The 12777-nt window shown below is 57.5% G+C and overlaps 1 protein-coding gene across 21 annotated transcripts in view; it reads right to left on the minus strand.

Moving 5' to 3' along the window:
* NFASC (neurofascin) overlaps positions 1-12777 on the minus strand; it is a 187774-nt gene that overhangs the window by 45747 nt on the left and 129250 nt on the right. For 20 of the 21 annotated variants that reach the window (XR_014793330.1, XR_014793331.1, XM_084865810.1 and 17 more), the window contains 8 exons: positions 9330-9441; positions 8329-8513; positions 6779-6910; positions 3881-4024; positions 3117-3228; positions 2584-2750; positions 1977-2124; positions 677-801 (listed from right to left, as the gene is read on the minus strand). Coding sequence is in view for 19 of the 21 variants with exons in the window: in XM_084865810.1 (XP_084721936.1) it covers positions 677-801; positions 1977-2124; positions 2584-2750; positions 3117-3228; positions 3881-4024; positions 6779-6910; positions 8329-8513; positions 9330-9441 (1125 nt within the window). In the remaining 2 variants the exon portion in view is untranslated. Of the gene's footprint in view, positions 1-358; positions 802-1976; positions 2125-2583; positions 2751-3116; positions 3229-3880; positions 4025-6778; positions 6911-8328; positions 8514-9329; positions 9442-12777 lie in introns of those variants that run through there. The other variant, XM_084865802.1, reaches the window with a different exon arrangement.

Below are 12777 nucleotides of genomic sequence, written 5' to 3' on the forward strand. Positions count from 1 at the left end.
TCCTATCCCAGGGCCCCCATCACCTCCCTCCTGTCCCAGAGCCACCATCACCGGAGTTCTAACTCCTGGGCCCGTGTGCGTCCACTGGGGAAGGGACACAATGCACTAAGAGGAAGGGCAGAGGGGCCCAGAGAGAGGACAGAGGTGATGAGGGACAACGGGCACTCTGCCTCCCTGGACGGGACCGGCTCCCTCCCCAGGTTTGGGATGACTTCATATGTTCAGCACAGCCCGGACAAGGTGGGGTCACCCCGCTGAGTGCTGAGTGCACAGTGCCCTGTGATTCCCATGGGGAAGCGGGAAGGAAGGAAGGCCAGCAGAGGTGTGGGAAGGACAAACACAAAGTTCAGTCTTGCTTCAATGAAGGATCGTTTTAATGAACTTAGTGGTTTAGAGTTAGCTGTAACGCTGGTGAGAACGACCCCTCCCTCCCCCCCAGGAACCCCTGTCCACCTTCCCGCTCTCATTGGGGTGAGAACACAGGGAGTTAATAGCTCTACTTAGGAGGCAAGTCATCGAACTCAGCTTCTCTTGGACGGAGCAGCCCCCTAACCCTTAGGTCAAAGGGCAGGAGACGCCACAGCCGGCGGGCTCGCGGACCACAGAGCTGTGCCGGCCCGGCCTCTGCGGCTGCAGGAAGGGCGAGGAGGTCAGCGCCCCGGGCAGCGGCAGTTACCTAGCACGGTGAGGTAGGCCTTGGCCCGGTCCTGGTCCAGCTCCGTGCTGGCGACGCACGTGTAGCTGCCCTGGTCCCGCTCGGCCACACCGAAGATGGTCAGGGAATCGTCCTCCTTCTTCATCCTGCAAAGGCACCGAGGGTTGGGAGGAGAGCGAGAGGGGGGAAATGGGAGAGACAAGGGGAGTGCCAGGCACTGCCTGCTGCTTTCTCCCTGGGTGGGGGCGAGTCGGAGGGGGAGGGAGCCCCAGGCTGGGCTGGGCAGCCACAGCCCCTCTGGGGGACATGAGCCCCATCATGATGCCAGGGGACATGAGCCCCATCATGATGACGGGGTGTCACCGGCACTGACGTGCTCAATAAAGGGGATAAGGAACACGGGGGACCTCCCACGTGGCCCTGAGCCTTGTTCAGCCCTCAAACGACACCTGCTCTCTGTGCCTTTCTGGGCTGCGCTCCCTCCCAACTTAGACCCACCCCCAAACGCAGGCGGAGACCCCACCTCTCCCCATTCTCCAGCTCCATCGCCAGCCCAGACTGGTCTCTGCACCGGGGCTTAGCCGGGTGCCAGGCTCCTCTGAACAGTCTCCCATCGAGGGAGGGCACCAAAGAGCAGGCAGGCGTGAGCAGCAAATGAGTACCAGGATATACCTGCCCTCGGGGGGTGGGGGAGTGGGGAACACCCCCACAAAAAACCAGGTGGTCCTTGGAAACAGCTGGTACCTAAGGCAACCTCAGGGCCCTGAGGTGAAGAAGGTGCACAGAGGACCCTGGGAGGGAGGCTCGGACCTTGACGGCACCAGAGAGACACCTGCGGGCAGTGTGCACCCTGCTGGTGCCCAGCCCTCCCCACACCCACTGAATCCGAATCTGGGATGAGGAAGGAGGCAGGCTTGGGGCTAGGAAAAGCCTCCCAGGGGTCCTAGTGGGCTCGGGCCAGCCCTGCCCTCTGCTGGAGAACAGGAGCACTGCGGGCAGGGCGGAAGCTCCTGGCTGCAAGGCAGAAGAGGAGGAGGAGAGGAGTCACAATAAAGGAAGGAGGAAAAGAGGAGCGAGGGGAGAAAAGTGAAAAGAGAAAGAAGTTGGAAAGAGAGGAGAGGGAAAGGGAAGCAGAGAGCTGATGGGAGAGAGGGAAAAGGTGCAGGGTGGGGGTCTCCCCTGAGGCCACCTGCCCAACTCGGCAGCTCCTTGGGGACAGGTGGGACACAGACTCCCTAGCCCTGGGATCTGCAGGGCCCCGAGAAGGGAAAGGAAAGGGCCCCGGAGCGGCAGCAGGAAGGGGCGAGGGCGGAGCGGAGACCTGTTCCCGATGTAGAGCGGCTGGTCGTCCTTCAGCCAGGAGACCGTGAGCTTCAGGGAGGGGTCGTGCTTGACCCGGCACTCCAGCTGCACGGTGGTGCCCCTTTTGACCACCTGGTCCTCGGGCATCCGGAAGATCCTGGTGGGGTCTGCGGAGAAACCCAGTGCTCGGCGCTGACACACCCTCTGCCCGCCATCCCAGCATGGACCCAGGGTGACACGCGCGACCTCAAGGTTAGACCCATCAAGGGAGGTGGCAGAAACAGTCTCCCATTGCATGATTCCCAATAGGTAACCACCCCAGATCCTCTATATCGGACTCGGGAGGAGCTGATGCAATTCCTGGGGTGGCGGTGGAAGCCGGGTGGGCTTTCCTTCCTAATGCCACGGGGACCAGGGGGACGGGACTCTGTGGCCCAGCACCCAGGCCAGCAGGAAGCCCTTGGAGAACACCCACACCCACTGGGAGTGTCCCGCTGGGGATCAAGCATGAGGGAGGCGTGTGCATTTCCAAAGTGCAAAACACACGTGGGCCACCTGGCGATGACAGCCTCCTTCCCCAGCCCCACCCCCGCCCCCACCCTCCACCCACCAACCCCCTCCTTTACCTTTGACCTCCAGGCGGACCTGGTTCTCGGCTTTGCCCAGGATGTTGGTGGCAACACAGGTGTAGATGCCCTGGTCCTCCTTGCGGATCATCTGGATCTCCAGGCTGCCGTTCTCGAAGACGTGGTAGTTGCCACCATCCAGGTTGCTCCCTTGCCCATTCTTAAACCTCACAACACAGCAGCGGAACACACCACACACTGAGAGAGGGCTGGCCCCGGGGCGCGGGCCAACCACGCGAGAGAGAGTGGGGTGGGCAGAGGGAGGAACCCCACACCGGGAGCCCGGAGCCCTCGTCCTGCAGGGTCTCCCTCCGGCCATGGAGTGGCCCCCGGCAAGTGTCTGCCCCGCCCCGGGCCTCGGTGTCCTTCTGTGCACAGCACGGGGGTGGACCCAACTGATCTGCCAACTTCCTCCCAGCTTTGCCCCTTGAAGGTGCCCAGGCCTTGCTCCATACCCACTATGGGCAGATGGGGAATGACAAAGGGGGAGCCAGATGGCCCCTGCTGGGGAGGCCTGGCCCCCTGGGACTTACCAGCGGAGTGTGGGGATGGGGGAGCCGAAGAAGGGGCAGTCCAGCCGCGTGCGGTTGTACAGGATCACCCGGATGAGCTGGTTCCGGGGTGACATCATGCGAGGCGGCACGTCTGCAAGTCCCAGACAAGGGGTCTTAGGTGGGGGGGGGGGGGGGTGTCTCTCTCTCCCATCCCTTTCCCGCTCATCCTCTCTCTACCTGCTTCCTCCAACAGCAGCTTCCCAAGCGCCGCCCCTGCCCCTCCCCACGTGGCTCCTCTAAAAAGCCTCCAAGGAGTAGGTGAGGGAGGAGGGAGCTTTTTCCCTTCCTGACCTACCCGCTTTCCAATCCAGCTTCTACCCATGGTGTCCGTCCCCAAATTACCCAGCAGGCTCTGCACCTGCCCCTCCCCCCGCCCCCACTTCCCTGCCCCGGGAGTGCCGCAAACATCTCAGAACCCCTCTGGCTCTGCGACCCGCTGAGATCCCAGGAGGGTCAGCACGGACACCCCAAGGCGACGAGACAGAGACCGGCCCGCTGGGGGACACCAGGGAAGGAGGGGCCAAGGCTGGCTTCCGGCAGGGAAGCCACTCTGTCTGCACATCTGGCTCTGCGGGTTTTAAGCCCTCCCTCCTCCCCACACCTCTCCTCTCCAGTCTTCATGCTTCCCCCCCGCCAGCCTGGCCGGCCTCCGGACAGGAGCGTGAGCCCACACGTGACGTGACCGCCCGGAGAAGCAGCAGGAGTGAGGGGGGGGAAGGGCGGGGGGACACGGGGACACGCACCCAGCACGCTGACGAAGGCGTTGGCCAGCAGGTAGCCGTGCTCGTTGGAGGTGTTGCACTGGTACACGGCCCTGCTGCTGATCTGCGTGTCCCGGAAGATGATGGTGTCCCCGGCCACCTCGCGGTTCGGGTTGGGAGGTGCCGCTACGGAGAGGAAAGAGGCCTCTTGTGAGAAACGGGGGGCGGGAGGGGAGGCGAGGGGACCCTGGGGCTCTGTGCAGAAGACCCCGTTCCGGCCCCACCACTGCGTGGCCCATCGTCGAACCTTCTGGAGCTTATTTCTCAGTCTGTCCAACGGGGGTATGAATTCCTGCTCAGTAGCAGCTGGGCAGGTGGGGCTTGACGCATAAGCTGTGGCAACAGAAAGGGGTCTGAATTTCCAACCAGATCCCTGCAGCATCGGTTTCCTTGTGGGCAGAAGGGGGCTCACTGCCACTGTGTATGGCTTTTACGAGGATGACCTGAGGTTCTAGGCAGGTGTCAGGCCGTTGGCAGAGGGCCCGGCCTGTACTGACAATCACTGTTGTTATTTTAATCCAATGTGCATACACTCAAGTCTGTTCTGAAAAGGACGAAGCACTGAGGAACCGGGTAGGCCTGCCTCTTGCCCATCCTCAGAGCAGAGCTTTCTGCAGACATCCCCCAAGTTACTCCTGCTGGAGACCGCACAGTCCTTCTGTCTGCCAAAGCTACCCCCGCCCCCTCCCCGATCCCAGGCCAGGTTTCCCACGTGCAGAGGGAACATTCCATGCGCACCCGGTGCATCCGGCTGGGAATCCGGGGCAAATCCAGTCTTTCGGGGCCTCATTTCCTTCACCTGCCGAATGGGGAGGAAGTACTCCCACGCCCCCTGTCTAAGGAGGGTTAGGAGAAGAGAAAGGTAACGGGCTGTACAATGAACGTTTTTCTGGAAATGTAAGAACTGCCGCTTTTCTCATCTCTCATCACCAGAAGGCGATGCTCATCTGTAAGATTTCTGGCCTGGGCTTCCTCGATCCGTGAACTCATCCGGGATGGCTCAGACTGACCGACCTCAGTGGCCGAGGAGGCCCCAGGGTCTGGCCCGTGGGCGCCACTCCACAGATAGCAAGTCTGAGCCGGAACTGGGGAATCAGCAGGCGGTAAGTGAAGTCAAGGTCAACATCCTTATCACCCTTCCCTTTTTATCAGCAAAGGCTGCTCCCAACCCGGTTGCTCTGGGCCTGGCTGCTCCGGGCCTGGCCCGCTCCCAGCCTGGCAGCTGCTGCTCCGGGCCTGGCCGCACCACACCCGGCTGCTTCGGGCCCGGCTGCTCCGGGCCTGGCCCGCTCCCAGCCTGGCAGCTGCTGCTCCGGGCCTGGCTTGAACGCCTTGCCGAGCAATTCTCGTGGCCCCACCTCCCCTCCGGTCCCTCCCCGTAAGTGACAGGTGCCGTTCCCAGGACCAAGGCTCAGCGGCGAGTCCCGGGTGCTGTGCCATTTAGAGCTTTTGTTGGCCTTGTCCCCAGAGGCTGTCAGGACAGGGAGAACCAACAGAGGGCAGGCAGGTCCCGGTCTCTGCGTCCAGGGGAGGGACAGTCACTGGGATAAATGGGTGCTCAGTACTAGATGGTGCAGGACCGCTGCGTTCCCATAGCTTCCTCCTTATTGGTCATGTGACTCGGGCAGCTGACACACCTTCAGAACCTCGCTTCCTCATGGGTAACGTTTGAGGTTAAAGAGAGAGGACTGCAGCACCTCCTGCAGTGGTTGGGACACGGCAAGTGTCTAAAAGGTGCTCTTACCCTCTCCTGCACCTGCCTCCCCTGCCTCTCCACCGGCTGCTCTGGAGGTAAGACTCTGAGTTCTCGCCATCTATTTTCCCGCCCCAATCTGGTCGACTTCACTTTTTGCATTTCCTCTGACCCCTTAGAGCAGTGGTTCTCAACCTTTAACACAGTCCCTCATGTTGTGGTGACCCGCAACCATAAAATTATTTTAGTTGCTACTTCATAACTGCCATTTTGCAGTTATGTTCTTAGGCGACCCACAGGTTGAGAAGCGCTGCTGTGGAGCTTAAAACCATTGGAAAACACTGTTATTTACATTACGATTCATTAACAGTAGCAAAATTACCGTTATGAAGTAGCAACGAAAATAACTTTATGGTTGGGGGTCACCACAACATGAGGGACTGTATTAAAGGGTCGTGGCCTTAGAAAGGTTGAGAACCACTGCTCTAGAGAAAGTAATGACAGGACATTTTTAAAAGTAAATGCTCCTGGAGAGAATGATGGGAAATCTTGACCAAGCCCTCTGAAGAGAATGATGGGAAATCTTGACCAAGCCCTCTGGAGAGAATGATGGGAAATCTTGACCAAGCCCTCTGCTGGAAGGCGCCTTGGACTCCCTGATCCAGCCATCCAGGCAGGACGACCTCTCCCCCGAGTCTGTGTACACTGAACCCTGCCTGGGCGCGTCTGTTCTCCTGGGAAGGTGCTTTCTCATAGCCGACCAGACCGTTCCCATTGTCCCGCCACCCTGCCTCCTGGTGCGCCCTCAGCAGAAAGTGGACCCGGGCAGCCAACCACAAAGGGTTACTGAGCTCTACTCTAGCTCCCGAGCTCCAGACATCACTCAGAGCCCAGGCTCTCAGGAGGTGCAGCCGCGGACCCCAAACTTTGACCTGGGCTCTGCAATTGTGAAGGGCACAGAGCAGAGGTTGATGAAAACCCCAAGGGAGCAGAAATGCCCTCAACAGAGAGAGAACCCCAGGCTCCGCCCTCTCACGCAGACACGAGGCAGGGCTCCTGCCTCTGGAAGTGTCCGAAGAGGTGGCTGCTCCCTCGCTTCTGGAACAACCAGGGGCACCGCAGGGACAGGACCAGGAGCCTTTGCTGGCGGACAGAGCAGTCAGGGGAGATGATGCCTAGTTACTCACATTGCAAAGGTTCCCCGTTCACCATCCACTGGACAGTGGGCTTCGGGTTCCCATTGGCTCGACACACCAGCCTCCCATCCTCGCCGGGAGCCAGGATAAGGTTCTTGGGCTCGTCCAGCCAGTAGGGAGCAGCTGGAAGACAAGGGCAGCACAGGCAGGAGTTAGAAGGTGCAGACAGGCTTCCTCTAGGAAGACAGGAGCCTCTGAGGGCCAGCCCAGCCCCTCCGTACCTGTCCCCGGCTCATCCTCACGGATGGCTCCGCCCAGCCTGCCTTGGGCCGGCTCAACACCAGCGATGCCGGTCTGCCTATTTCGAGTTCACAGAACAAGAGTTCCAATCTGGGCCTGCTCATGAGCGATTCCTGAAGAGCTTTTAACCAACACGGTTGCCAGGGCCCATCTCAGACCCACTGAATGGGAATCCTCAGGAGAGGCTCTGGGGGCAAATGCTTTAAGAGGCCCTGGTTTCATGATGGGCACCCAAGGGCCCAGCCAGGGACGGTGGGAAGGCGGGCACTGGGTTGGCCCCTCTGGGTTTCCGTTGTTGCTGCTGCAACTTGAGACCTTTCTGGAAAGGCCCGCTACTTAACACTCACTCTCTTAGGCACTGAGCTTTGGTTAGAGCAGAAGCTCATAGCTGGCCACCCCTTTCCACTATTTGGAAAACTTCACAAACATATGGATACTAGAGACCCGGTGCATGAACTCGTGCACAAATGGGGTCTGGCTGGCCCACCCTACCCCTGATTGGGGTGTGTGTGTGGGGGCCGCTCGGGGTTGGGGAGGGCCAATCGGGGTCACGGTGCGCGTCAAAACATCCAGTCATTCCGGTCGTTGCGGTGTTCTATGTGTATGAATACATGTGGATTTTTCTGAGAACAGGGTTCTTTGCACCAAAGCTCTTGATACCCCCTGAAAGATTAAGAACCTCTGGTCTGAGTGGAGGGCTGAAACCAAGGTCACAAGTGTAACTGAGTGTGAGCTAAGGAAGTTCTTGCACTGTGGGACCAGACTTCATCACCCAGTCACCCGTCCAGTCTGACACCCATGGCTAGAAGCCATAAAGGCACCTGTTCTGTTGTTTACTCGAGCTCAGGAGGGCCAGCTACGCTTGTAGGGGAGGGGTGTGACTTTTAAAGAAATAGTGTGGGCCATGATGACCCCCCATTTTTAGAAAGAACCAAGCACAGTACACAGACAGCGCAGGGAGAAGAGGACACACCGTGAACAGAAATGCAAAATGAATAAGGAGAAGGCTCTGGGTGTGAATCAAACAGACCATGACATCCACCTGCTGAGGGAGCCCCGGGAGTTGCGTGATAGATCTTCCCTCAACACCCATCTCCCCCCCACTCCCCTCTCTCTCTCACACACACATACACACACTCACTCACTTCCATGGTGACACCATCCCTGAGAGGTCACTATTGCCACCGACCAGCGTGTTGAGTTTCCCCCACTCACCCTGCCCCAGCCACCCTCAGAGGGAAGGGCGGTGGTGACGTGGAGGGCTGGCAAAATCACCGTAATGAGAAATACACACAACGTACCCTTTACTCTCACCGAGATCGTGTGCCGGATGCTGCCCATCTTGTTGGAGGCCAGGCAGAAGTACTCCCCCGAGTCTTCCTCGGACACGCTGGTTATGCGCAGCGCCTTGTTGAAGTTCTCAAACTTGGCCTTGTCGGACGGGAGGTCCCCGCCTTTCTTGTACCACGCGATGTCTGGTGTTGGGCTGGGAGAGGGGCCGGGCAGGAAAGAGGGATTTATTATAAACCGTGGCTCTGCAACTCTTCTACGGAGCCCAGGGTCCTCAAAGGTATGCGGGCCCAGGAATACCTGCCCTCCGACAGCTGTTCTCATACAGACAGCAGCTCAGTGCACAGCATCTGAGGGACGTGTCTAAGGTTAGGTGACCAGACATCCCGCTTTTGGCGGGACAGTCCTGATTTTTAACAATTTGTTCCACGTCCCATGGCATTTAAAAAAAGTCCTGATTTTTGGAAAGATTCTTTTAAATCTGTTGGATTTTTAAAAATATATATTTATTGTTTTTTTACAGAGAGGAAGGGAGGGGGATATAGAACTAGAAACATCTATGAGAGAGAACATAGACCAGCTGCCTCCTACACACCCCCTACAAGGGATATGCTCGCAACCAATGTACATGCCCTTGACCAGAATTGAACCTGGGACCTTTCAGTCCACAGGCCGACACTCTATCCACTGAGCCAAACCCAGTTCTGGCTCTTTTGGATTTTTTTAAAAACGCCATAGGACGCGGGACAAATTGTTAAAAATCAGGACTGTCCCGCCAAAAGCGGGACAGACGTCTAGTCACCTCAGTCTAAGCCTAAGGCCTCAGAGATTCTAACCTGTCCAGCATGCCCGCCCGTCTCCTTTCCTCGCTATCCAGAGAGAGATGGCCAGAATGGGATGGAAGGCTGTCTGTTCTCTTTCTGTACCCGGAACCACGGCACTCAGAGCACACCCGAGCTCCCTCCCAGCCCCCTGAGGAGGGCGGCCAGAAGTGGGGGGAGGCGGTACGTACACCCCGGAGGCGATGCACTCCAGCAGCAGGTCCATGCCGCGCAGCACCATCTGACTGCTCGCGGTGCCCTGCGGGTACATGAAGCTGGGCGTCCTCTCTGCGACTCCCCGGGCTGGAATAGGACAGAATGAGCCGGCTGAGCCTTCTGCCCTGGGGGCTGGCCCACATCAGCCGAGGCTGTCAGGCTAGGAAGAGATGTCACCTCGCCTGGCTGTCCCCCTCCCCTCAGAGGCCCCAGGGCCCGCCCCCTCCCAGCCGAAACCACCCGAGGGCTGGGCATCATTAGGAGAGGGAGTTAGGAAGCTCGGGGCTCCTGGGCCCCTCGGGCACATGTGTGAGCAGCTCTGCTTCTGAAAGGACCGGCCAAGAGGAGCCGCTTCCCTCCTAGTGCCCTGGAAACGGGGCGAGGCTGCCTGAGCGGCGAGTGGTTTGTTCCCTGAGCATCTTGTGTGGGGACCCCAGAGGCCAGTGGGGTAGCCCCTGGGGGGCCATCTCAGCAGCAGAGGGAGGAAGGGGAAGGCACACATTGGGACCACAGGGCATTGGGGACCCTGGAGACAGGAAGCTGAGATGAAGCCACGAGACGCTGATGAACAGTCAGAGATGCGGGGAGCGTTACTGATGGGTTAGCAAAGACACGGGGAGAATTAACGAGAGATGACAGGAAATCACTTCTGGGGCCAAGACTGCGTCACTAATGACTCCGGAAGTGGGAGGGGGCAGGCAGGAGGGTGTGGGTTGCATGTGAGGGGAGGGGATGTGCAAATCAAGGAGCCAGAGTAGCCCCAGGCTGTGAAGTTAATGACGTGCACAGGTGTGAAGCCGGTGGCCCGCAGAGACTGGCAGAGATTGTCACTGTTGGGGTGGCCCTTTCCCAGTGGGAGGGGTCGGGTGGGTCTGGGCACACCCTAGCAGTGGAGCCCAGGGCTCCCTCGGGACTCTGTGTAGTTCTGTTAGATGGATGTGATGGAAGGAAGAGGAACCGGGAGTTTCCAAACAGGAGCCCAAAGCATGGGAGGCCTGAAGAGGCGCCTGTGCCCGAAGGTGTACAAACAGACATGCACGTGGGCCTACTCATGGGCTTACTGGGTCTCCCACCCAGCAGACAGGGGAGAGGTGGGAGGAGGGCAGAGCTGCCAGGAGCTGGGAGCCCTCAGAGTGCCCGCCCAGGGAACAAAGGCGTTTTCCTGGGCGGAGCCTGTGAAGGAAGGCTGGCAGAGAGAGGACAGCATGGCCGCGGCACTCTCTGACCCTGGGGCCTCCCAAAGGAGCTTGCTGGACTAGCTGGTGCCTGGCTGGATCAGTGGAGGCTAGTCCCAGGGGCACCCAGCCTCTCTCCATTAGCCATTTCGTAGAGTTTGCGCCTTTGTCAGGGGGGGAAATGATGAAACGCATGCAAAGGTTAGGCGGCTGGAGCAACACATGGCAAACAGCAAGTGCACAATAAACACGGGTGAGATGAATGCATTCAAGGGGAGAAGAGAACAAAAAGAAGGCAGCAAGCGACCCCCGGCCATGTTATTTCTCCCTCTGTAGATGTCCTCATCTGTCCACCCTGCGCACACATTTACCACAGTGGCTACTGAAGGGGTTAATCCATTATGTGGTTAATTGGTTACCGTCCATATATCTATAACTCATGTAGCATGCAGCTCTTGGTACCAAGGAAGCCTGATACCAAAGCAGCAGCTTCCTCCCACCCACCGTCATGTGATCACCAAAACAGACAACACAAGGTCAAGGGCACCACGAGGAGAGGGGGAGTTCAAGCAGGAGGCTCTGGTGTCAGGAACCTTAGGATTACATAGAAGAGGTCCCAGCTCAGTGGGCATACTCCTTCCTGCTGGGATACCACCTGCAGAAACCAACCTGTGACCCTGTGGACATGTAAGTCACACCACTGCACACAGGACCACAAGCACATGTGACCAGCAAAGCATTAAGTGTGGGAAGGAGGAAGAGAGAGCACAGAGTCCCACTGTGGGTGCCTTGACATGCTGTAGCTGTGACAGTGCCCGGCCAGAGGGGCTCAGTTAGTTGAGCATCATCCCATTGTACCAAAGGGTTGCTGGTTCGATTCCTGGTCAGAGCACATACCTGGGTTGCAGATTTGACCCCCAGTTGGGGTGCATCCGGAAGGCAACTGATCAATGTTTCTCTCTCATTGGAGCTCTCTCTCTCTCTCTCTCTCTCTCTCTCTCTCTCTCTCAGCATGGTCTTTGGTGAAGATTAAAAACAAAGGCTATAGCAATACTTCATGTGTAAGATGTGGGCTAGCAACCACAGAATTATCCTATAAGGGGAGAAGCTACTGGGAAATAAGCCAACACTCAACAATATAGGGAAGAGCGTCCTAGAAGTCAGAGGTAATCATTGGGGCCGCCATTGGGCGAGCCTTCACATGGACCAAGTGCTGTGCCAGCACCTCCATCTATCATCGTGGTAAATTCTCGCAACAAACCTGGGGACATCACCCCCATTTTCAGCAGAGAAAACGGAGGCCCAGCAAGGTCAACGAACTTGCCAAGGTCACAAGCAGTTATGTTTTGGATGCTGGACCACTTAGCACCAAAGCTTTTGTTCTGACATCTGCTCTATATTGTCTCTCTCTTTAAAGATGGACACCTCACTTATCCCTACAGCTTTGGGAATATGTCTCATGTTCAAAGAAAAACAAGATTCAAGGGCAAAAGAGGTGAAGGAGGAAGGTGTTTTCGTCTTAGCTTTGGTGGTGAGCCTCTTCCAGTATGTTTTCCTCAGACATTGTTCCCACTGTCTCAGGTAAGATGCCACCTCTCTGCGGTGACGAGTAAGTATACTCTGGCCTGAGTGGGGAAAGAAGCTGGGCTGGGAACTAAGGCTCCAAAAGCATCTCAATTGGATTATTATTTTTTATTTTTTATTTTTTTAAACATGTTTTATTTATTTTTAACAGAAAGGAAGGGAGAGGGATAGAGAGCTAGAAACATCAACGAGAGAGAAACATCAATCAGTTGCCTCCTGCACACCCCTCACCGGGGATGTGTCCGCAACCAAGGTACATCCCCTTGACCGGAACCAAACCTGAGACCTGTCAGTCCACAGGCCGACGCTCTATCCACTGAGCCAAACCGGTTTCGGCTCAACTGGATTCTTAAGGCCATGAAAAGCTTAGAGAGGCGTCAGGGTGACATGTGTGATATCATACGGGATAAGAAGGCTGGACCCCAGGGGAGGTTGTGAAGAGATGGGGTCAGCTGCAGCAGGAGGGGTTTACGTAAAAATTTATGAAGCACTGTCCTGGCCAGGTGGCTCAGTCAGTTGGAGCTTTGTTCCATACACCAAAAGGCTGTGGGTTCGATTCCAGGTTAGGAGGGCACATATTGGAGGCAACCAATTGATGTTTCTCTCTCACCTTGATGTTTTTCTCTCTCTCTAAAAATAAAAATAGTTCCTCGGGTGAGGATTT

This window comes from Pipistrellus hanaki, assembly GCF_964339955.1.
Source record: "Pipistrellus hanaki genome assembly, chromosome: 18".
Lineage (NCBI taxonomy): Eukaryota > Metazoa > Chordata > Mammalia > Chiroptera > Vespertilionidae > Pipistrellus > Pipistrellus hanaki.